Genomic DNA, 26,951 nt, shown 5'->3' with positions numbered 1-26,951 from the left:
TCGGCGTGCGTACATGAGAAGATGTATGAATGTAAAGAAATATGAAGTCTGTACGCAAAGATAGAGTGATATGGCGTTCTATCCTCTCTGCGTATCCCTACGGGGAAACGGCGTGATGGTTTGTTTGTTTGTTTGTTAATTGAGGGATTTTTTACAGGCACTTAAACTTGGTTTCCTATTTAGTAATACTGATGATTAAATGTCAAAATACGTAATCGAACACATAGAACCAAAAAATGATGATTTTCAATAAAAACATTATTGCAACCTGAAGCATGACCGAAAATACTTAATAAGGTTGAATTGACGAAACCGCATTAGTTTTTTTTCGTAACCTACCTATTACCATTTTACCATAATATTCTGAATGAAAATTTATAACGTTTGCCGGCGGGGTAGTTATTTATTCTACATGTCACACTTTACAACAATCTGGCAACTAATGATGAATAATCGAAATATTTAGATAATCGAAATATAAGCATTCGAGATATGCAAATAATCGAATACAAACATCGAATTAATCGATTTTTTTAACAGTGAAATGTCAGAAAACGGCAAAAAAAAAAACATTGCTGACTGTATGTGAAATAATAATGAGGAAGTTCAGCCCTACGGGATATTTGAAACAAAATATGTTTTATTACGCACGGTAAAAATTAGAGCAATGAATTGTAAATTTCTTGAAAATGTCTGAAAGAAAGTTCACTGAAATCAACCAATAATATAACGTGATAGTTATATGTCGGCCTCGTGGTGTAATGGTCAGCACGTTTGCCTACGATGTAAGAGGTCTTGGGTTCGATTCTCGACATGGTTGATTTGAAATATTTGTTTATAAGGGCGTTTTCACACTAAAATATTTCATAGTCCCTGGACTGGTATCTAAAGCATAAGACTGATATCATCTTACCTTCATGTAACACAAAATGATCAAGATACGCTGCGATAGGTTAACCAATGCAGTGTCCTATGCACCATTAGGTGTGGAAAGGGAATGATGATGATAGTTATCGTTTTTCCGGTCAACAAACTAACAGACGTGAACTTAATACGTCACACGCAGAGTAATTTCAAAATAAAATTAAAATTGAAATCATAGTGGTGATAATACGACATACAAAAATGTTAAAAGTTATGAATGTTTACCCCTTAATACTCTAAGGTTTACCCACATCTTGGTCATGTTATCTAGGTCATGTTAGTCCATTTATATTATACACACACACATAGCAACAATTTATTCAACATTACAATCATTACATACTTGAATTTTATTGAACACAAATGGTATTTTACACTTCCGAAAAATCATTAAAATTAATTACCATTATTGCTTTTGAAATGTCATGTCCGAATTCATATCTTGATTGTCTCGAAATGTCAAGTCCGAAATCATATTTCGATTGGCTCGAGATCTTAAGTCCGAATTCATATCTCGGTTGTCTCTGAAAACCATTTCGAATTAATGTACTCGAGATATCTCGATTATTTTTCCGATTAGTACGAGTGAACTCGATTAATTGTAAGCATTTCGAAATGTCTCGATCTTTTTAATAATCGAATATTTCGATTATTTTAATTCGATTATTCCCACCATTACTGGCAACAATGCAAAACATAAACAAACATCAAGTGACGGATCAACTGCTTTTGTAAAGCCTGATAAATACACCCTCCATTGTAAATATTATATACCTACCATCGGCGGGCTCAACTTCGACGCCATCTTGAAACATTGCATTATATTGAAAAGTAGCTATATTCATTATAGTCGACTAACTCACAGAAAGGTCAAATCAATGATATGAGTCCAAAATCCGCTAACTTAGGCGGCATTAATTTTCCCTTTCTAAATGTAAATAAATTTCAAAAATTAATAGCTGTTTTCAAACAAAACAAAATTTGAATTTTCGGGATCGATTCGCATAACGCTACTAACCACAGACTACAGATATCTTTTCGAATGGAAACGGATAAATTGGCGGTTCGTCTAGAAGGACGCCGGCCGGCACGGCGTGGCTGGGCACACGCCGCCGACAGTTGCGCCACAAACTGTATTGATTTACTAGCAAGTGGCTTGTGCGACTTCGGAAGAATGTCTAGAAGGTCTTGTATTGGCTGAAAACTGCCTGCTACTAACTTCGTTATTGTTTACTTCCATTCATTTCCTTCCCGCATCTCTTTCGATTCGGGCCTGAGTGGTTTACAAGATTTGACTTTAAGTTTTCTAAAAATGGTCAAAAGTAGTTGTTGTGTTGTTGGGTGTAAAGATTATATTTCATCTCGACATTCTTTGCCATCTTACGCAAAAAAATAATCGACATTTCGTGAATGGCTATGGAGAATTGGACGTTTCGATCTGTTAGAAACTTTACAAAACCATGTTTCTAAAAAAAAGTTTTTTATTTGTGATAATCATTTTTCGAGTACGGTTAGAAATAGGAATGGCTCGATTTTCTTTTTCGCTTCGCCGGACATAAATTTGCCTCAAATTGGATCATTCTCTTCTCTTCCCTTTACAGGTAAGTTTATGTTTTCATTTTATTTTATGACATATTTGATTATTATTATTACCGTAAATACGCCATTACCGTAAATACACGACATAAATCTTTCCCCGGAGTAAAATCCTTGTTTAGTAACTTACAGATTATTTTTAATAATTTATATGATTTCAGGACTGCCTCAATCTTCTGGGCCTAGTACGAGTTCTATCAAAAAACTTAATTTGGTTCCAGTAGATGACTGTATGTTTTCAGTTGAAATTAATTGCATTTAATATTTGTTCTGTTTGAATTCGTACTTCATTCTTACTTAATATATTTATCTACGATTTATTTTCAGATCCAGACAATTCTGCTGCTCTTAGGAGTGACTTGGTTCAAATGTTGATAATTATCAGTAGTGAAACAGGTAGTGATATTTAATGTGTTACATTATGTTTTTGATGTTTGAAGTATTAACTTTGTGGAACATTGTTAATTTGAAGATTAAAATGAAATATTAAATACTTTGTTTTTTATGTACTAATTTACTTTTCAATTTAATAACCAACTATTTTCAGCAAAACACTATGCCTTCATCAGGGTTAATATGTTTTGTTTGTTATTAAATTAGGACTCATATTGACCATATCGAGTCTGTCCAACACCGTTTTCTAAGAAAAGGGGCATGGTTGCTCTGATTGCAAAGGGGTAATTATTCTTATTTTGAAATAGAGCAATCTCTTAATCTGTCTTCATTGGAGAGACGTAGAACTGAGATGGATCTTATATGCATTTTCAAAATACTTAATGCTTTAAGTGATGTCCCACCTCTGTTGCAATCAATTTCTTTTCATGTTCCCAACCGTGTCACCAGAAGTCAAAATCTGCTATTTATAAAATCTTCTAAGAGCAACTTCGGTTTTTATGCCCCAATGTCCAGAATGTGTAGATTAGTTAATCCATCACACGACTTGGAATTTTTTGGGATAGATCTTCCGGCTTTTCGTAGAACTCTTCGCGACTAAACAGTGTGGGGTGAAGTTGGATTGGCATGGTTTAGCTCAAAGTTTTTGGTCTTTCGTTTTTTTTAATATATTGTATACTATTATTGTTTTGCCCTTGTTTGTCTTTGCTAAATAGTTTTATGTTCTTTTTGTTCAGTTTCTTGCATTTATGTTTCTTCATGTAACTGTTGTAATTGGCTTAGGCCGTATATATATAATAAATAAATAAATAAAAGTAAAGTGGTACACAAAAAACATGCTTTCAGAAATGATCAAGGGTTGCATCGTGTAAAAATTATAAGTATTTCTATTCGCTTTTGTAATACCTTTTAAAATTATTTCAGAATTTCTCCCAACCGTTCGTGCCTTCTGTCACTCATCGGATATTCAGCCTTCGTGCAGTAAAACTGCTCCTACAGCTTTGCCAATTACTGAGCGTAAGTACATAAATATGTTATTTTAATCATAATATAATTTACAATTACGTTATGCCCATGAAATTAATTCTCGGGAAAATGTTACATTGTTTAATGAAATTTATTTATAAATTTAAAATTTTTAAACATGTTATTTTTTTTATAGCTAAAACGAAATCTATTCTATTTTATATTGGGGAACTTCACTTGGCCAGTTTAACACCAAGAAAGAAAAATCTACATAAGCAAATAATGAAGACCCGACGTCAGTTAAGATACTCCCAATGCAAGACAAAATTATTTAAAGAAAGGATAAAATCTGCTGAAAGGTAAAGTGATGGTAATCAGAAATCTTTTGAACAGCGTCTTTCAACCCCTTAATCCCATTGCATTCCAATTTGTGAAGTCTCAGATAGGGCAGTCAGTTAAGAATAAAAGGGGTCGGCGTTATTCTTGTAAGGATAAAGCTTTAGCCATTGCACTTTATAAAGAAGGACCCAAATGTTACAGGTTGCTTTCAAAACTTTTTGCTCTACCATCAGAGCAAAGTTTTTTGACTTGAAAGACATTGTTCAAACTGTGCTACGTAAATTAATAGAATGTGGTCTTACACCGGTCTCTACTGTTTGTGATCAGGGTACCATAAACAGTAGAGTCATTAAAGGATTACTTGACGACACAAGATCTCTATGTTTGCGTAATAATGAAGAATATAATGGTGGGTATTTCTTAATTGGTGACCATAAAATTTTTCTTATATTTGATCCTCCCCATCTTTTGAAATGTGTTCGTAATAATCTCTTAGATAAAGATTTAAAATTTGTTATTGACGAAATTGAAGGATTAGATTCTTGGGAAAATATAATTACTACATATAAATTAGCTGGGGAGTCTGTGGGATTTAAACATATTTACGGGATTTCAGATTCTCACATATTACCTCATAAAGTAAGAAAAATGAAGGTAAAATTAGCTAGTCAAGTTATGAGTAATAAAGTAGCAGCAGGTATAGAGTCTTATTATAATATTACTTTATCGTCATTTACAAAAAAACCATTAGATACTGCAAGGTTGCTGCCATTTTTCGATTCACTTTTTGACAGTGTAAATGGATATTCTATATATCCTGTGAGTGGTAAGATTTATCGTACTGCCTTGTCTGAAGAATCTCCACACTTAGAATTATGGCATAAGTCATTAAAAATGTTGAATTCAATGAAATATGTAGATCGTATGACTGGTTTTCCAATAAAAACTAATATACCGGTCCTGAAAAATTGGGTTTTTACAATTTGTGGTATTCGAGATTTATGGAACCACCTTAAAAGTTGTGGGGACAAGCGTTTAAAATGCAGGGATATGAACCAAGATCCGCTTGAATTTTTTTTTGGATCTATTAGAAGTCTTGGTGTTCGTAATCCGTCTACCACATTATTTACTATTGCATATAAATACCTGCTTATTGGAAATCTTGTGTCGACACATTCTCCTGGGGCCAATTGTAAAAATGACAATAATACTGTTTGTATACTAATTTATTCCTGTAGAACACCAGCAATTCGAAATGCAAACAATAGTCCTTTAATTATAAAAATAGATAATTTAAATATTGCTTTTAGAAAAATTAGAGAGTGTCACTTTGAGTCATTTAAGTATAGAAAATTATGTTGTTGGTTTTATTGTTATGAAAATTATGATGTGTATTAAAGACTGTGAAAATTGTAAAAAATCATGTTAAGGTAACCCATTTGAGTTAGCTAATTCATTTATATTATCGAGGGAATATACCACTGATAGATTTAGACTTACCTATCCGTCAAATGATTTTGTTTATACTATTCTAGAAATTCGCCATATTACAGAATATATACTGGACAAAATGTGCGAAAATATTTGTTTATCGGAAATTGTCATTGACAATTTTTTATTATTTGAATTTTGATTGGATTAACTGTATAGAACATAAAGTATCTTTATCAAAATCGATTGTAAACTATTCAGTAACGTTTTTAATTAATGTTTGGTGTAAAGATATTAACCCGCCCGTTCCTATGATGAAACCAGCGTTGCAAATTGCACTTAATTTATTAGTATCTCAGCAACTGCTTTGAACATTACTACGAAATTTTTTGTAATCGTCAAATAAACCTTAATACATAAGAAAAAAAATATATCACACATTTAGGTAAATTAGATAATTTTATATTAAATATTTTGTCCACCGGGATCTCCGAAAATGACAAAAATTCGAGTACCCTGAGACAGATATATATAAAACATTCATTTGAGAGAAAGAGATGTAATCTAATTAGATCACTAAGCAAGACACACATACAATTTTAATAAGATGAAAAGAGACAGTGATTATCGGGCGATTATTTCGTGAGCATCGGATATCTAATACGGAATCAGTAAACGTCGACACTTTATACGGATGAATAGAAAGTCGCTCGCTCTATAAACTATAAATTGTTTAAACGTAAGTAAAGGAAGTGATTAGTTTATTTGTGAAATTTGTGTTTATTGTAAAAAAAAATTATTACCATGGCACGGAGAGATTTAACTGAAGAAGAAATTTTTAATATCGTTCAGGAAAGCGATTTCGACTCTGACATAGACTTCGAAAATAATGATGATATAACTGACGCAGAAGATATCGTAGAAATGGGCAAAAGAAGTTCATCTGATAGTGTGTGCGAAGAAAGTGAGAGTGATGATAATGTAAATATTAATGAATGTGATAGTAATGAAATTATTTATAGGTCTAAATCCGGAATGGAATGGAGCTCAATACCCCATCAGCTTCAAGACGCCGTGCTCACAATATTTTAACAGAAAACTCTGGTTTACGGAATGAAGGTACAAATATTACTACAATCAAAGACATGTTTTCTGCTTTTATAACAAGAGAGATGGTTGAAGAAATATGCGAAAAAACAATGCTCACTGCGCGATTTCCCCGATTGACCGAAAAAGAAATGCCCAACCGATAAATGTGGATGAAATGCACGCATTTATTGCTATATTATTAGGATCCGGGAGAAATCGAACACGAAAACTGCAATTAAATGAACTTTGGACGAATGAAATACTTTTTAGACAACCATTTTTTTCAGCGGCAATGTCTCGAGACAGATTTATACACATTTTTAGTAGCATCCGATTTGATGACCGCGAATCGAGGGAAGAGAGAATTCGGGTGAGTGGAGATAAACTGGAAGCTATAAAATCAATTTGGACTCAATTTACAAATTCTTGCAAAAAAATGTATTCTCCCGGACTTAATATTACTGTAGACGAGAGGCTTGCAGTCTTTAGAGGAAAATGTCGATTTCGTGTGTACATGAAAAGTAAGCCCGGCGAATATGGGATCAAAATTTGGACTGCTTCCGATTCGGAAACTGCCTACATTTTGAATACGCAAGTTTACACTGGCCAAGTTAACAATGCGAGGGAACAAAATCAAGGACAGCGCGTAGTTTAGAAGTAGGCAGTAGTTTATTTGGATTTACAAATAAAATTACATTAGTTTCATATGTGCCTAAAAAAAATAAATCAGTTCTTTTGTTGTCAACACAGTTCAACGACGCAAATATAAGTTCGACAGAATCCAGAAAACCCGAGATTATATTGCATTATAATAAAACAAAGGGGGCAGTCGATACAGGAGACAAAATGACCAGAGATTATTTATGCGCGCGAGCAACTCGACGCTGGCCGTTCCGTTTATTTATGGAAATTTTGGACATTGCAGTACTTAATTCATATTTTTTGTGGTTGAAAAAATATCCAGAGTGGAAGCAAAATTATAGAGGTAAACGGAAAAAATTTACTTGACAATTAAGTGCGGATTTAGCCAGACCCAACGTTCAAAAAAGAAAAAGCTTCGGACGATTTCATAGACAGCAACAAGAGGCCATTGACCTTTTTCTGGCATCAACAAATATTATTCCGATCTCTAGTACCTCAACATCTCAAGTGCAGGAGTTGTCAACAGAAGAACCATTGGCTTTTGCAGGCAGTAGTCGGCAGAAAACTGGATGTTGCAGATTTTGTTCGGAAAAAAGAAGGACAAAAACATTTTGCGAAACGTGCAAAAAACCAGTTTGCATTATTCATAGAACTGAAAACAAAAGTGTGCTTTGTCCGACTTGTAAATAATATGTCTTTTGTGTGTTAAATTTTTTTGACTTCTAGTGTAATGATTTCATGTGTAGGTATCTTTAAAAAAATCATTGTAGTTTTTAGTGTTACTAGACATTTAATATAGTGAATTCCGCCAGTCGTGTCTGCGTAGAAGGTAAAATGTAAGTGTTTTCAATTTATTTAATATATTTCGTACATTTTTTAAAATGCATTTGTTGATTACTGCCATTTAACAATATCATGTTGTGTATTCATGTACCTATCTTGGTTTTATTGTCTGGGGAATAAAAAAATGAGACCGAAGTTGTACAGGTACTAAAAAAATTATATTGTGTATTTCACTGAATTTCAATAAGAAGTTAAATATTGAAATTTGTTTGAAGTTCAGTTCATCTCATAACCCTCATGTTTAAACCTCGATAAGTGCCTACTCCAAAAAATATTCGAAAAATTTGTTTATATTAAAGAAGTTTATTCTTTGATCATAACTTTTGAATGTTGAAATACTTAGTATTGAATTTTGGCATTTTAATGTTATATTAAAGTCTATGTGATGGTTTTTTTAAAAATCACTTTGATAATAAATTGATCTTTGTACTATTTTTTACTGAGTTTATAATACTTGTGTAGAAAACTTCCCTAACCAATAATACCAAATTGTAATAATGATTGTACAATAGATAACGCACCGTTTTCAATTGTTTAATTTTGAGGTTATTTCTAGGTCTTATAAAAATATATATGCCTACTCCAAAAAATATTCGAAAAATTTGTTTATATTAAAGAAGTTTATTCTTTGATCATAACTTTTGAATGTTGAAATACTTAGTATTGAATTTTGGCATTATAATGTTAAATTAAAGTCTATGTGAAAAACTCTTGTTAGGAATGTTGATGGTTTTTTAAAAATCACTTTAATAATAAATTGATCTTTGTACTATTTTTACTGAGTTTATAATACTTGTGTAGAAAACTAAGTGCCTACTCCAAAAAATATTCGAAAAATTTGTTTATATTAAAGAAGTTTATTTTTTGATCATAACTTTTGAATGTTGAAATACTTAGTATTGAATTTTGGCATTATAATGTTAAATTAAAGTCTATGTGAAAAACTCTTGTTAGGAATGTTGATGGTTTTTTTAAAAATCACTTTAATAATAAATTGATCTTTGTACTATTTTTTAATGAGTTTATAATACTTGTGTAGAAAACTTCCCTAACCAATAATACCAAATTGTAATAATGATTGTACAATAGATAACGCACCGTTTTCAATTGTTTAATTTTGAGGTTATTTCTAGGTCTTATAAAAATATATATGCCTACTCCAAAAAATATTCGAAAAATTTGTTTATATTAAAGAAGTTTATTCTTTGATCATAACTTTTGAATGTTGAAATACTTAGTATTGAATTTTGGCATTATAATGTTAAATTAAAGTCTATGTGAAAAACTCTTGTTAGGAATGTTGATGGTTTTTTTAAAAATCACTTTAATAATAAATTGATCTTTGTACTATTTTTTACTGAGTTTATAATACTTGTGTAGAAAACTTCCCTAACCAATAATACCAAATTGTAATAATGATTGTACAATGGATAACGCACCGTTTTCAATTGTTTAATGTTGAGGTTATTTCTAGGTCTTATAAAAATATATATGCCTACTCCAAAAAATATTCGAAAAATTTGTTTATATTAACAGCACATTAGACGTGAATATTACTGATTTTTGCTGTATACCCAATATTTTCTGTATACCGCTCTCCATCATTGGACATCAAATCATTTATTTCGGAATTTAGTACATCAATTAAAGAAGTAATAAGTAGTGAATTTATTTTTTCTTTTACCGTAGGAGATATAAAAAACAACATTAAAAACACTGTACTAAACCAATGAGGAAGTTCAACAGGTTTTTTTTTAATGAGCAATTTGAGCAAACATTTTGAGAAGGGAATACGAAAGTCTAGACATTTACAGGGCTTATGACCTGTCATTGGCTGGTTTAAGTGGCCACATTACACACTGTGTAACATTCACCATTCTGCGCATGTTCAAACATCCCTATTTTCTCAACGCTTTCATCTGTTGATTTTTGTGAGGTAAAAGTAAAAATTTGGCATGACAATGTGCAAATGTAATTGTAAGAAAAGACAAACAAATTAATAACTAAGGATATAATAAATTAACTGTCATCCACCGGGTCTTCCCATGTCAGATCTGTGTGCCACAGTTCAGACATCAATAACGTTGAATTCCTCTCGGTGAACGTCCGGGACTAGAGAACTTGGGGGGCAATTACAATCAGAAGTTAAGGAATTCATACGTTCACTAAGACAGTATAGTTAAAGATAAATTCTTCTGTGTGATTACAAACACCACCTATTTCTTCAAGTTTTGCATATGTTACGGACGTTGATTACGGAAAGTAGCCTTTCTTCGGACCGCCACCACGTTAAAAAAGGAGTTAGCATTAGGGACGTCGGTATGTCTTAGAAATGTGTTGTCCTCTCAATAAGTTACCTATCTTTTCTGTACTGAGGCATTTAAGAGTAGTTATTCAGTTTTAATCATTTGTTTATACAGAGGCATTTATATACATGGAGGGAGTGAGATGGCTAGAACGGGGGGGGACGCCCTCCTCTATCACTCTCTCTCTCTCTGTGCGGTATACGACTCCTGAGGCCGGTGTGGCAGGGTCGAATGGTGGGGCATGCAGCGCTCATGGTTTATACGGCGTAATTTCAATAAATGATTTATTTTTCTCTGATATTCGGTATTTATTTATTTTTACTCCCCGACCTGGTATTCTTCATCATTTCACTATGGTTTGCTTATGACCTCCGCTTCACACTGGACTTGGAATTTGGGAATCTTTATCTACGAATTCCCGACCACGGTGATTGAACCCTTCTACGCGCTAAAGTGACATACCTTGTTTATGACAGTATATTTATAGACAAATTATCTTGAGCCATTATGAAGATACACTACCAACCCCATATCATCAAGTTTTGAGGTAAGTACATCTATATGTACCGAGCGCTCAAATACTCCATGATACACATATCCACGCATTAAAAATTACAAAAATGTTGCTCCACCTAGCAATTTTTGGTATTTTTACGATTCAATTAAATTTGAAAGAGAAATTCTTTCATTTTAATTTAGCACTGAATGCTGAGTAAAGTAACTAAAAAAAGTTTCAGCACCACCTATTCGTTGAATTCCATCATATGACGTAATGAAAACAAGTAATGACATGTCAGTGGATCAAAATTTGCCATACCGAGGTAGATACAGTTATTAGAAAAATTAAGTAAATTGTGTCTATATGTACCGATGAGGATTATGGCCCTGATGCTGTGTAAAGTAAGTAAACTGATTGAGGGTTTCATGAGGCATTCTCCAGTCAAATGTATCACCTTTGCTCAATGCCAGTAACTGGCAACTGTTGTCTTATTTGTATATTCCTCAATTTAAATTACCGTTCATCCAAAATTCTTCCGAGATTTATTCTCAAAAAGCCCTACTGAATTTGGGTTTACAGGTGGCATTTACTTCAATTCTCATAAAGGTGAAAGAATGAAAAATGCTTGCCAAATTTAAAAATACTTATTTAATAATTAGTGATGAAGGTAATTTTTCAAATCTTAAAGTTTATAATAAACACATTTGTTCAACTGTTAATATAATAATAAGTTCACCTAAGATATCAACGCTAGAAAGGAAAAAGTTGCCAAGGGACATGTAGCAATTTTACAGAAGAGCTAATTCAAGATGTGTTATTTTTAATTTTATTTAAATTATGTAGGAATCACGCTAACATAGTACATATGTATGAGATTTTTTTATTAATTAAAAAAAATAATTGAAAACTTGAATTGACTCTTTTGTAAAGTTGCTACATGTTGCTTGGTAACTTTTTCCTTTCCTGCGTCAATACGTATATATACATGGTTTTTCATGGCCAGACTGCGTAACTTTAACACCTTCACAACTTCAGCACCTCTGATCAAATAAAGTCATTACCAAAAAAAAAACTAATTTCGAATTAAGTATACAGAATAAATTAAAAAAATAAACTGTTATATGCCAAAAAATAAAAAATAGCTTCGCAATTTAACCACTTTATGGCATTATGACACATTTACACTAAGACTTATTTGAATGCAACCATTCTCAAACATTGTCATATTTAAATTATTTTCCTTTTGATAATTAAGATGTTCTAAAAAATTTGTAACATAGTTTTTTGAGACAAATCTAAATACATGTGACGCATTGGGCGTAAAGAAAGACGAAAAAACACCACCGAATTATACATGGTTTTTTCACAAAGAGCCTCTATGCATCTCTGTCAGCTGCCAGTTCCTGCGTATCCTTCCGAATAAGATTCGCGTCCCGTAGTTCTTATTTGAACTGCCGAACTGAATTATTTTATTAATTCAAAAGAAAATCCATTTATTTTAGATTTAATGCGTTTTTAAAATTAATGTCACAGGGCACTGCATTAGTACACCAATTGCAGTGTATCTTGATATATATTTTTTTACATGAAGGTAAGATGATCAGTCTTATGCCAGTCCTGAGACTATGAAAATATTTTGGTGTAAAAACACATTTTTAAATAAATACTTCATGTCAACCTATGTCAGGAATCGAACCCGAGACCTCTTGCGCGGTAGGCAAACACGCTGACTACTACACCACGAGGCCGACAAATACTGCCAGTGGTAGCGATTAAATATGTTATGCTTTTAAAATTCTATTAGTACACCAACAAAATAAAAAAATAATTCTGTAGTGATTGACTATTTTTCCATTATCACAAAACTACTTACTCGTATATATTACACATATAAAATTATTCTTATTTACATTAAGACTTCTTCAACCGCTACTCCTGATATTTCATTTGTAATTTCGAAAAATCTTTGTCGAGATCTTAAGATGTGTTTAGCTTCACATTCATCCTTACCAGAGGTATTTATTTCCTCGTAAAATTGGTAGTCTGTTACTGGATCAATTTTACGTGATGATGGTTGGATGCCTTTCACATCTGGGATTGTAGAAACCACGCTATTTTCATCACAATCTATCATTTTCTGTTAGCTGGAATGTCTCATCAAATGTATTTAGCTTTACAATGCCCTTCGACGGCAGTTTTTCAATATCGATAAATACATTTGGACGATTGGTAGTTATTACATCACCCAAACATCAAATTTCTTCACAACTCATTTCTTGATTCATAATTAAGTGGAATTGAAATTAAAAGGTTAAAAAGTCGTGGACAATTGAGTATAACTTTAACTACCTGCAATTAGATTCTAAGCTCCAATAAAATATCATTTTTCTCCATAAACAAACAATAAGAATATTGAATTTTTGATCTCATGTGTAACCAGCCTATAATTATTAAGAATACATGTTTTTAAACAACGGTAATGGTTTAATAAAAATAAAACTGGTCAATGCGAAAATACAGTTCAACAGGATATATCTTCTTCTTCTTAATGTGTCATGTCGGGTCCCCCCGATGTTGACGATCATTTGACAGAAAGCTTCCCTATACTACACTAATCCTGGTCCACGCTGGGATGTTCCGAAGCCAGGAAAGCTGTTTTCTTACGACCACTCTACGTCCCTCGATCTTCCCCTTCGTGACAAGCTGAAGTATGGCATATTTATCACCTCTCAACACATGGCCAAAATATGAAATCTTACGGAGTTAAACAGTAGTGATTAGATCTGTATTAGTATTGACTCTACATAATACTTCATTGTTGGTTATCATATCAGTCCAAGATATTCTTAACATTCTACGGTGGATCCACATTTCAAATGCTTTAAAGCGATTTATAATATTAACTTTTAGAGTCCACGCCTCTACGCCGTACAGTCAAGACAGACTATATATAACATTTGACCATTAGTCGTCTCAGCTTAAGGTTTATATTATCGTCACAAAGAAGAATTTTCATTTGGTTAAATCCTTTTTGGGCTGCTTCTATTTTACATTTTATATCAATGTCGGGGTCTATATTTTCTGAAATGATACTGCCTAAATACCCGAACTCTTTCACTCTATCTCAACAGGATATTAATATAGGACTTGCAAATTCAAAAGATAATGGAAAATGTCACAGTGTGTAAAGCAAGTATACCAGCCAATGACATTTAGTTGTAGCCCTGTAAATGCCTAGGCTTCCATATACCTTTGCCCATCTTCATAAATAAAAATACTTAAGATACATGATTTATTTACAAATAATATTATATCTTACAGTTTTAGAAGGAATCACACCTTTTTGTAAAGAAATAGCAAAGAAAAAACTTGCAGCTATTTCGTCATCACCATTCCCTGATCCTCACCTCATGGTGCATAGAGAACTGAATTAGTATACCAATTGCAACGTACCTCGATCATGTTTTGTTGTAAAAGGGAAGATGTTCAATCTTGCGCTTTAGATGCCAGATCAGAGATAGTAAAATATCTTCATGTAAAAACACCTTTTTAAAATTGATAATTCATGTCAAATTGCGGATCAAATTTCGGATCAAATTTTTGCCCTGCGAATGCTAACGGAGAAGGTTTTGGCAACAAGTCAAAAACTATTCTGAGCATTTGTCGATTTGCAAAAAGCGTTTGATAAAGTAGATAGAATGAAATTGTGGGGGGTGTTGGAAAAGTATGGAGTAAACAATAAACTTGTACGTGCAGTATCGTCTCTCTATGAGGAGAGTTCAGCGTGTATAAGAGTTAATGAGGGATTTACATCTTGGTTTGCGATCTCAAAAGGCGTGAAACAGGGATGTTTAATGTCACCATGGTTGTTTAATCTATACATGGACAACTGTATGAAAGAGATAGAATGTATGGGTATTGGAGCAAAATAGGATAATTTTTCAGTAAGCTGCTTGTTGTATGCTGATGACGCAGTTCTGTTAGCAAGCAGCAAGGATGATTTGCAGCAAATAGTCTCTAGAACGTATGATGTATGCTTGGAGAGCGAACTGGCGATGAACGAAAGTAAGTCAAAATCGATGGTATTTGGAAGGGATAGTGAGGTTACTGTGAGAAAACATGGAACTGGCAGAGGAAGGATGAAAGTCGAGTGAACGCGGTTGAAATGCGATCTCTTACACCAATGTGTGGGAAATCAATGTATGGCAGGATAACGAATGATGAAATCAGGCGAGAGTGTAAATCTGAGTCAAGTATAATTGATAAGATTAAGAAAGGGTCTCTGAGATGGTTTGGTCGCGTAGAACGAATAAACGACGAAAGAATGGTAAAACAAGGATATATGGCAAAAATGAACAGCAAAGTGAGACGAGGACGACCAAGGAAGACGTGGCATGATCAGATAAACCAAAATCTTAAGTTGGTCACGTCAAAAGCAGACAGAACCGAAGGGCATGTATGACAAGATGTAGGAATGTGGAAGAGGCTAGGATTGTATGCCAGGATAGACGTGTGTTGCGGTCCATTCTCTCTGCCTACCCCTACGGGGAAATGGCGTGATGGTAGTAGTAGTAGTATTTCATGTCAACCATGATGGTAATAGCATCTGAGACCTCTTACATGGTAGGCAAAGAAGTTAACTACTAGAGCACGAGCCCCTAAACTGTATAATGCAAAACATATTATGTAACATAATTTAAATGCATTTTTTAACTACAATTCTTAATTCCAATTCCAGATATTTCCAGAGAGATGGGTACTAGGAAAGTGAAAATGAAAGTCTAGGCAGTTATATGGCCTATGACCTGTCATTTAGTGATCAATTTACATACCAGTTACTTTTTTACATACATTAAAATTTCCACATCCCTATAATTTTTAAAGGTGATATACAGGTGTATCTATAATCTGTGTCCAAACAGAATGAAGAATTCAGATATCAAAATAATAGGGAAAAGCACCCAAAAATAAGTGCTTCAAGGCATCACCTGATGTCAGAATACTAAAAACTAATAAAATATTAACAATATTTTAAGTTTGTCCAAATTTTTGTAGACAAGGACTGGATTCAACACCCTGGGGAGCTGTTTATATTAACATTTTATAACAGAGATGAAGAACATTTAGGAGAAGGTAATATAGAAGTCTAGGCATCTACAGGGCTTATGACCGGTCAATGCCTGGTTTAAGTGGCACTTATTATAAAATGGGAATGTTCAAAAAGACATTGGATATAGTTGCATTTTGTCTCCAGCCTCTTCTAATATATATGGTAAATATATCGCCCGGAAGGCACTTAATGGCTGGACAAGAAGGAAAGAAGTAATCCAACCTGAAATATGCTGATGACACCACACTTATTGCATTATCAGAAATTGAAATGAAAGAACTAATTGACCGAATACTTGCTGCTAGTTCAGACCTGGGACTCTCAATGAATTTGAACAAAAAGCTTATTTTAAGCTTATGGTCATTGATCGAGCTAATAAACTAGCATTATTATCTTTGTTGCATGACTTAGAAAAAGCCAACAATTTCATTTATCCAGGTTCTCTCATCAGAGATGGTGGTGGGTGTGAAGGTAAAATACAGCAACATTTTGGTATTGCCAAAAGTGCTGTGAGTCGGCTGGTGAAGATTTAGAAGAATCATAATATTAAAACCATTACTCCAAAAAGAGACTGGTGAAGGCCTTGGTTTTCTCAGTGTTTATGTACGGAAAATCTGAAAAGAAAAAAACAGAAGTTTTCAAAATGTGGTGTTTGGGCCGAATGCTGCAGATTCTGTGGACAGCCTCCATATATTCTAGGAACCAGACATAAAAGAAAAGCAGTTGTTTGGAGATATTTCCAGAGGAAATTCTGATAGTTTGGAGAAAATCATCATCTTGGGGAGTTTTGAAGGGACAAGATCGCGTGGATGTCAACCGACAAAATTATCAGAACTATCACAGGCAAATGTTCAACCCGGTTCAAACCAAGAAAAAATAACCATCCTGCTGTAGTTAATATAAACCATGTACATTATAATATAATATTATATGATTTAATCCAACTGTACCCATTTAAAAAGGTTATTTTTGTGTACTTTCATATTATATTGCATTATATTAATTTTTTTCTTGTTTGAAAGAATAAAGGAGGGAAGGCTGATCTGGAGTTACTCCGTGTGCATCCGCTGATGAAAGAGTTTTTTAAGACAGAGTCGAGTGGTGTAATGGTCAGCGCGTAAGCCTACCATGCAAGAGGTCAGGGTTCAATTCCTGACATGGTTGATTTGAAATATTTATTTATAAGGGTGTTTTCGCACTAGAATATTTCATAGTCCCTGGACTGGTACCTGAAGCGTAAGACTGATTATCTTTTCTCATGTAACAAAAATGATCAAGTTACGCTGCAAAAAAACTCATCGTTTTTTTTACAAGTGGAATTATATGGAGTGGCTTTTCACGGGTACGTTTTTTTTCTATTTTTTGGTTGTTGTTATTACTGTATTTTTATTTGGTTATAATGGCTGTTGTTTTCTTTTAATAAGTAAAATAAATAGTGTTTTTCCTCTGGATCTCTACTACCTTGTTGTATTGAAGAGGCTTTAGTATTGAAATGTTTTACCAAGCTATGCTTGTGATAGTTACTATTAAAAGGGCTCCCTATACTAGGCAAAGGGAGATCTAAAGGTGGTTAACACCTGAGTGGGTAGGTTGAGTCAACCTCGGGGGTTACAAGGTTGTTGCTCGTAGGCCTCGGGAGCGTAGGGCTGATCAACAAATTACAATACCTTCACTAAATGCCTCAGACACCTGCATCCCTCATACTTGACCCAGCAACGTCAAAAGGAAAAATTAATTTGTAAAAAGACAATAACATTCCCTGCGCATCAATACATAAATAGCGCGCATGCAGGTTCTCAGAAAATATATCCATGCATGTCGCATCATGGAAGTATACAGTTTTTGATGTCTGAATAAGGGACACATGTCATGTTTTCTGGGTTGGAGTGTTGAGGAGCCTCTACACCAGTCGGAGCGTAGACAGAAGAAACAGCGTTAGATGTTAATACAATTATTTATTTCCCATTTAATTATAAATTAAATAACTAATAAAAATGATGTCGGACAGAGTAACGTCCGTAAGAGAGTACTGAAGAGATGTGTAGTGGTCTATTGAACGGGTCCTTCTTTTATACGTTGGATTCCTTTGTTCCCTGGTCTTCCACTACAACGGAGGGAAGGTAATGTCCTCCAGGGCATTGGACTGACGAACAATCGAATTTGCGTTATCAGCACTTAGGTCAGTGCTACCCGCCTGGATCGAGGCGAGTGTTGCGTGTATCGATTTCACTTATGCGCGCTTTGGTGTATCGCTGACCTGAGTTCGATGCTCCCCACAGTACTATAAATAAATAAATAAAACAAAAAAGATAATTGTTGAAGAAGCCAGTATTGACAATGTGTCTAGCGCCGTGGTTACCAGCACACGGGAGAACAACAGAGTATTGTTAAAAATCGTTCCTGTTAAATTATACGGTCCAGGAAGTGTTAAGGTAGATGTGTTATTAGACGATGGTAGCGCACGGTGTCTTTACTTTAGCAAAAAATTGCCGAATTAATTGGTTTAAGAGGTCCTGTAAATAATCTCAGGTTACAGGGAGTAAATAACATGAGTTTATGCGATTCGTCATCCATGATTTTGAGTAACTTACGGGTCAAAAGGGAAAGGGGAATCTGAAATGTAACTAACTAACTAACTAACTAACCATCACGCCATTTCCCCGGAGGGGTAGGCAGAGAGGATAGAACGCCACACCACTCTGTCCTGGCACACTTCCTTTGCTTCCTTTACATTCATACATCTTCTCATGCACGCACGTCGATTATTCCGACTTTTCACATGACCACTTTCAAGAATTTGTTGTACTTGATCATGCCATGTCTTTCTCGGCCTTCCTCGACTTCTACAACCAGACACATTCGCATCATAAATCTTTTTAGCCGTTCTTTCATCATTCATTCGCTCCACATGACCGAACCATCGCAAAAGACCTTTCTTAATTTTGTCGATAATGCTGAACTCAGCCTTGCATTCTGCTCTAATTTCGACATTAGGGCACCTATCATACATTGTTTTTCCGCACATTCGCCTGAGGGATCGCATTTCAACAGCATTCAGTCTACTTTCGTCCCTTTTTTTCCAACTCCATGCTTCGCTTCCATACATTAGGGTTGGTACCAGAACTCCATTATAAACTGCTAATTTAGCCTCTTGCGATACACTTATTTGCTACGACAGACTTTAAGGCACCATTAACTCTGTTACCGGCACTAACCCTCCTTTCAATATCCTTGTCCATATTTCCATCTCTAGTAAACATACTACCCAGATATACAAATTCTTCGACCTGTTTCAAACTATCTCCATTTACTACAATCTTACATTCAGTCATAGTTACATTTCTTTCAAAGACCATGACGTTCGACTTTTGCACATTCATTAGCAAATCACTCTCCTTGCACACTTCGTAAACCTTAATCTGAAATGTGCTTTGCGAATGTCAGGACAATCGCTATAGTCCTTAAAATATAGCTTGATTAAATTGACAGCTGCCAAACTAATGTCACTAGTGATGAAATTACTGATCACGTATCATGTACCGATCAAATCGATTTTATCAGTTTTTTCATGCAAACATGAGACTCTGTTTCCAAAAATTGATATAAAAATGCAAAAACAAGCCTATTATAGTGTGTTCAAGACAATTATTTACTAACAATAAGACATTAAATACTTTTTTTCATGAACAACATCAAATGAACTATTTTTTATTCGATCGATTTACATTGATCAATTTGTCTCATCTCTAACATTTTTGCCAAATTACGTAACCTTGTAAAACGTCGTTAATAATTAGGTTTATTTTAGTTTTTTTGTTTGTTTTAAAGCTGATTTTATATAATTATGTTGATTTATATGTCAAGCATTGTTTTGAATATGAATGATTTTTCATTCAATATAAATCACTCCTTAGACGTTAGTACAAAGTTATATTGTCACTTTTGCTGACAACTGTCATTCTAATCAAGCTATATTTTAAGGACTATAGGTTAGAGTTGCCACATCTGGGCCTCGATAATGATGAGAAGATAAAGATGTCATACTTTCACCTTGACGGTATAGTTAAAGATAAATTCTTTCTAGCGATTACGAAGATACACTTCCGACCCCCCCCCCTTTAAGTTTTGGTTTTGGGTAGGTACATCGATATGAAACAAGAGGGAAGCGTACGTCACGGTACACATATCTACGCACTAAAATGACATTGATTTCAAGGCCTACTACATAAAGGGCTAGGCGCGCGGTCGCCGAATTACGAAGTCAGTGTCGTCGTATTCTAGTATTCGGTACGCAATGTGCGAGTCGATTTTCACCGTATGTAAAAGTTTTACGACGCTGAAGATGTTTAAATTATTAAAATTAACACATTGTAAAAGGGTAAAGGTAAAGAAATAAATGAAAATATTTCATAAATAGCCATCCTTTATTCAACAAAACACAGTTAGGTAAATCCGTAATAATAATGGAAACACATCATTTACAGCAAAAATTATTTTTATAATCAAATTAAACAAAAATAGACAAATAATGTATAACATTATCTAGGAAATAATCGTTTTTAATAACTTCCTTATATTAATTTATGTTGAAATTGAGACATTGGAAGCTCAATTTAAACTTGAACAGATGAAAAAAATAATCGGCAGATAATTTATTAAATTTAACTAAATAAAAATAAAAAACATTTATCATTTTCAAAAACAAACACATATAGAATGACAATTATTTAAATAGAATGTACAAATTTCAAAGCTACATTTGTAAAATAACATTTTGTGGTGAAAAGAATTAAAGAATACACACATTTCTAATTCAATATATATAAATAGTTTAAGCATTACAAGATATCAGATGAAAAAATATTTTATTAAGTATATTCATTGATAATTCACAATTGTAAAAACAGTGTACACAAATGAAGAATATTAAATTATACATGGTGCATTTTAAGAAAAATGTGTTGTCTTTTGGGTGCTATTAAAGTGAAGAGTCAACATCCAAACAACATTTTATAATAAAAATTTTAAAACATTCACCGATAAACATTATGAAAATTATAAAAGCAGAATGAAAAATTGTTCAATACATATTGCATTGGAAGGAAAGTTTGTTGTTCTAGGGGCTTTTGGCTATAAAAGTGAAGAGTTAATATCCAAAGAACATTTCATAACAAACAACAAATTCATTTATATTCACAACCAAATACTAAGACAATTATATAATTCACAAAATTCAAAATTGCTAATAATGTACCCGAACATCAAAGCGTGATATTAAGTTTAACACAAGAAAGTTAAGAGAATTGATGGTATGTACTAGATAAGATATAACTAATTAAATTTTTGTACTTTCCTACCTGATCCGGTACAACTTTTTACAGCAAGTTCATCATTTTTGTTTTTTGCTAAGTTACTTAAGAGGATTTTACAGGTTCTACGGTAAATGTTTTCTAATATTATTTGCAAAGATTTTTTACAAGTACATTGATTTAAAAAATCATCCTGAAGTGAAAAATAATCATTTAATTTGGAAACACATATCTTCTTCAAAATGTAGAGTTGATTTTGGCCACTAATAAAAATATCAGGGACTCTCAGTCGGTAATATAAACTTTCCTCTATCTAATTCCTAAATCAACTCTTTGGGAACATTTTCAACTTCTACCTCCTTATCTAATGACTGAAGCCAAGCTACACATATATCACATTTCTTTATTCTCAATTCTCTTCTAACATTATAGCCAGCAATATATGTAATAATTGGCATCAAATTCTCAGGAATATTACCTAAACAAAATTCAGAATATATTACATCATTATAAATAGTTAAATCCACAGATACATTATTTATGGATGCAGTTACTTCAGGAAGGAGTGTCTTTAATGGAATATTATTTCCATTACATACTAATATAATGCTGCCTTTAAAGCGAAGTTTCCTTTCGCTTTCTAAGACTTGAATGTAGCTAATGTAATAATTAGCTCCACTCATTTGCCTATAACACCCGAATCTTGCTTCCAGATCATCATTCTGGAACTTGCCCAGTAGGAGGTAATCTATTTTGTACATAGAGAACATATTTGGAATTAATAATAAGAATGAATCTAAAGTGGTGATAAGAGATTGAAATGTTTGCGCACTTAAAGAATTACTAACAGGAATTGCAACCCTCCAATTCTTTAACCATCTGGACATGTTTTGTAAGAAGTTTATATTATCACAACTTTCTTCCCTTATAGGCTCCCTGTGCGGATCGTTAAAGCGCTTTCCTTCAAATGCGCTATGTACGTTGATAATTTTCCACCACCTACAAAATATATTTAAAAAAGTGAATGTACCCTCAGAGTCTAAAAAGGTTTCAGGATTTTTAAGCGCAACACACTTTAACCCTGCAATAGTTTTTTCATTAAAAACTTTTAATGCCAATGACACATTTTGTTTTTGAATACTGCTAGGATACAGTGCTTTGTATGATAACATGTGTCCAAATTTAACAAGTGACTTTTTCTCTAGTTCGTAGACTAAACGCAAATGTTGAAATTGAGCTTCCAACGTTCCTTTAAAATCATCAATATCAAGAAATTTTATTACACAATTATCATTATCAATTACATATCCAATTGTTACGAACGCACTTGATTATATGAACAGGATCAAAAATAAAAAATAATGTTCTACTGTTATCTATCGGGTGAGGTACACTCGGGAGTAATATTTTATTCGGTTGGAACAATTCAAATGCTTTCCTATTTATGGCATTATTATCAGAAATTAAAGATATTATTTTAAAACCAATATCTTCAACCTCCTTTATAACATTTAATATACTAATAGACTTTAGTTGTTCGGCTGTCAAATTATTTACTGGCACTATACTAACGACATCTTTGTATTTTGACGAAATGCTCGATACCATAAATACTTGAGCAGTTTTGGCAATTTTTGATGGATCAGTATTACTGCTTCCATATAAATTACCCCCTTTAAAATTAAGTTGAGGACTTATATAAATTTCATCTAATTGTAAATTCACAAGAAGTTCTTCTTTTTTTAAGAATTGCTTTTTTGTTTTTAAATATTCTACACCGCCCTTTACATCGTGATCAAATAAACTAAATTTTGCAATTAATTTCTTAATATTTCTAGGGTGTGGAATGCACAAATATTGACTATTGTATAACATGTGATACATGGCCGAAGAATGTACAAACATACTTGCTGCAAATATCAAAGTGTTCCCACTGTACCAGCGGAGATTATTAAGGGTTGCGGCATAGTTTATTTGTTCTATAATGAACGTTGTTCCCGGATCAGCATCCGGAAAGTGTCTTTGCAACATACAACATACATGTAATTAGGACATCATTTAAATTGACAGTGGTGATGGCATGGTTATTGTACGAAGACTATAAAATTTATCAATTCACTCAAATTGTCTATATTTAGAATTAAATTAATGTTTTTTAGATGTCGACTCTTACTTACAAACTTATTATGTAAATATAAATGTACTTGCAAATCACTCATCACTTTAATAGCCCCTAAAACACAAGGCGTATCATTTGAATCCATTAAACATAAAACTTTGTGTAGCACTGTCTCCGTCAAAACCCATTCTGGTTTGATTTCATTTAACATCTTCCCGGAGGAAAAGATTTTTTTTACATTATCCAAAGATTTTATAGTCTTCGCTGCCCTGTGCTTCTTAAAATTGTCGAGGATATTTTTGAGAGCAGCCTCCATCCGGGATGCCTCCACATCGGCGAGTCTCCTGGACACTCGGGGGGCGGTAGACAGATACTTGGGAGCGTTTGGAAATATCGTAGGAACGGTTCCCTCAGAAAGCTTGGGAATTTTGCGAGCCACATCTACAACTTCCCCGCGTACTGTGCACTTATCGCTTCGTATGATCTAGGATTCGTCAAAATGTTTGATGCAAATATACGGATTTTTTATTCCAGATAAATCCGTTGGAATTCGACGAAGCCATTTTTTCTGTAGAGTATCATTTTTCGGAAGAGCAAATGTGGATACGCTTCCACCTTGTGAGCGGTAGTTGGATTTACAGCCAATAACACTGCAACACCTTCCCATCTTGTGAATAACCTGTAATAAAACAACAACAAAATAAGGCATAGGAATTTTACAATGCTTAATTGGGTCTTACTTTAACAATCTAACATAAACAGTACATTTTTACTATAATAATTTAATATGTTACCCTGAATCGCGAGGCTTCTTGTAATTAATGGCCGAGATTACACCGTATTGAAATAATACAGTGCATTATGCGCCACTAGGTATGGATAAAGATAACAAGCAGAAATTTAAATTAAAATCATCTCTCGTAAGCAAGCCATATTCAAGTGACAAATAACCTCAAATATGGAACATTGATGTTATTGAAAATATTAACTAACGTTATGAATAAAAGACGTGTATATGTTACTGTACTTTCTTCTTGTTTATATTTAATTTTCAAATGTGTTCATGTTACATAAGTATGGGTAACATGAACACATTTGAAAATTAAATATAAACAAGAAGAAAGTGCTATATCGGTTACAAAGTATGAACGTTTTATTGAAATCTGTTGAATGTTTGAAACGTCAAATAAAATTCGAACTCAGTTAAACCTTAAATTCGCATATTTAAATACAAAATTTACTTACCAATTTATTTTCCAAGTAAACTTCACTGTTTAAATCACACAAATAACTTTGTTTATTTAATATAAATGCGGTAAAACAACACAAAATATCAATAACAGTCAACAACAACAAACGACGCCATATGCAAACGGTCGCGCCAGAGATAATGTAATGGTGAGATAATGTAGATCGTGGAACGCCGGCCGGTGCCGGTCCTGCAGAATAGCACTTTCTCGTAGCACTGACTTAATCACGTGACACTTAAAAATCCGTGGCGCGCCATGGCCTGTATGTAGTAGGCCTTGCATTGGTTTAGTATGACGTCATAGTTGAAGATAAAATTCTCACGACCGATTACTAAGATACGCTACCGATCCCCCCTCCATCAAGTTTTGAGGTAAGTACATTGGTTTGTATAGAGGGGTTCTAGACCCGTCGATACGTTTATCTACGCATTAGTGTCAAAAGTTTTGTTCCACCGAGGAATTTTTCCTTTAATTACGATTTACTTAAATATTTAATCGTTTTGAGGTTGGTACTTTTATCTTAAAATCCTATTAAAAATATGAGAGAGAAATAAGTACATTTTGAAGTCGAAATAAATTCTGACATATCAGTTTCCGAAACGAGTGGCTAGATGCAAAAATAATGTCGCTTGATTCTGCCCTATTAACATATAAAAGTATATAGGCGTAAGAAAGTTGCCATTACAAAAAAATTAACAGTTATTTTATTTTTCCGTCTGTTTTGCTATCTTCCGGAGCGTACGTATCGAGACGTTAAAGAAGCCGGCTTTGTAATCGCTCGGTAGATAAAGACAGACGATCGTTAAGCATACCGTCTCGGTAAATGTCAAAAGTTATATGAAAATCATGTTCAAGCGAGCTCTTTTGCTTGAATTAGGGCTCATTGGAGTTTATAATCGCTTTAAAGTGAACACTTTTTATCACAGAAGCCTATTTAAAATATAAATGAGAACCATTTAAAATGTTAATGACGTAAGGAACGTGGACTAATTGTTTGCGGTCATTCCATTGGCTTGTTTCGATCATATGATGTCGATATAACAAGTAGGTAGAACATACCGAGGAAGATACAGATAGTACAAAAGTTAAGTATACCGTCTCGATATACAGGATGTTCTTTAAACCCTGTCACATCCGAAACCACGATGATCAGTATGGGCAAGAAGATATATTGGCATATTAAAATAAATTTTTAGAACGACTAAAATCCCTCATACTTGACCCAGCAACGTCAAAAGGAAAAATTAATTTGTAAAAAGCACTTCTTTCCAATAACATTCCTAATAGTGAGTAAACAAACCGAAGCCCGAGACGTTTTTCACTATTACACATTTATTTATTTATTATATATACGGCCTAAGCCAATTACAACAGTTACACGAAGAAACATAAATGCAAGAAACTAAACAAAAAGAACATAAAACTATTTAGCAAAGACAAACAAGGGCAAAACAATAATTGTAAACAATATATTTAAAAAAAACGAAAAACCTAAAACTTTGAGCTAAACCATGCCAATCCAACCTCATCCCACACTGTTTAGTCGCGAAGAGATCTACGAAAAGCCGGAAGATCTATCCCAAAAAATTCCAAGTCGTGTGATAAATTGACTAATCTACACATTCTGGACACTGGGGCATAAAATACACACGCAGCAGAAAAGCGTTAAGATGAAGTGAGTGCAAAGTTTGATATGATCCAGAATGCCCTGTTCAGTGTTTTTTTTAAAGAATCCTAAAAACACTTCGTTGCCGATATTGGCGTGTTAAATATGCAGTCATCAAAGAAAAAAAATAGAAACAGAAAGTTTAAAAAAATCAGGTGAATTTAACCTACTACTACCACTATCACGCCATTTCCCCAATAGGGGCAGGCATAGAGAATGGACCGCCGTCTATCCTGGCATACATTCCTAGCTTCTTCCACATTCATACATCTTGTCTGACAGGCCCTTCGGTTCTGTCTGCTTTTGACATGACCAGACTTAAGATTTTGGTTTATCTGATCATGCTACGTCTTCCTTGGACATCCTAGTCTAACGTTACCGTTCATTTTCGCCATATATACTTGTTTTACCATTCTTTCGTCGTCCATTCGTTCTACATGACCAAACCATGTCAAATACCCTTTCCTAA

At 33.6% G+C, this 26,951-nt stretch overlaps 1 protein-coding gene and 1 long non-coding RNA gene across 3 annotated transcripts; one reads left to right on the top strand and one right to left on the bottom strand.

The window, feature by feature from the left end:
- Nucleotides 1–2,107: 2,107 nt before the first annotated feature.
- Nucleotides 2,108–10,824, top strand: LOC148284791 (uncharacterized). 2 transcript variants are annotated; one of them, XM_088234488.1, is made up of 6 exons: nt 2,108–2,525; nt 2,682–2,750; nt 2,848–2,916; nt 3,838–3,930; nt 4,076–4,238; nt 10,644–10,824. In XM_088234488.1, exons 3-6 carry the CDS (start codon nt 2,889–2,891, stop codon nt 10,738–10,740), a joined length of 381 nt encoding a protein of 126 aa, XP_088090614.1. In that variant the 5' UTR covers nt 2,108–2,525; nt 2,682–2,750; nt 2,848–2,888; the 3' UTR covers nt 10,741–10,824. The 2 variants fall into 2 exon arrangements, with proteins under 2 accessions (XP_088090614.1, XP_088090620.1); XM_088234494.1 differs by lacking the exon at nt 10,644–10,824 and adding an exon at nt 6,672–7,792.
- Nucleotides 10,825–21,530: 10,706 nt separating this feature from the next.
- LOC148284790 (uncharacterized) lies at nt 21,531–24,958 on the bottom strand. Its single transcript, XR_015823770.1, has 2 exons — nt 24,812–24,958; nt 21,531–24,245 (listed from the first exon to the last, which is right to left on the bottom strand). It is a non-coding gene; the product is annotated as an uncharacterized LOC148284790 (long non-coding RNA).
- Between the last annotated feature and the right edge of the window lie 1,993 nt (nt 24,959–26,951).

The sequence above is a fragment of the Micrasema longulum genome, unplaced genomic scaffold (assembly GCF_059751315.1).
Source record: "Micrasema longulum isolate JH-2025_06_02 unplaced genomic scaffold, ASM5975131v1 h1tg000087l, whole genome shotgun sequence".
NCBI classification, from domain to species: Eukaryota; Metazoa; Arthropoda; class Insecta; order Trichoptera; family Brachycentridae; genus Micrasema; species Micrasema longulum.
The sequence above is the reverse complement of the archived record's forward strand: the minus strand, read 5'-3'. Positions and strand labels throughout refer to the sequence as shown.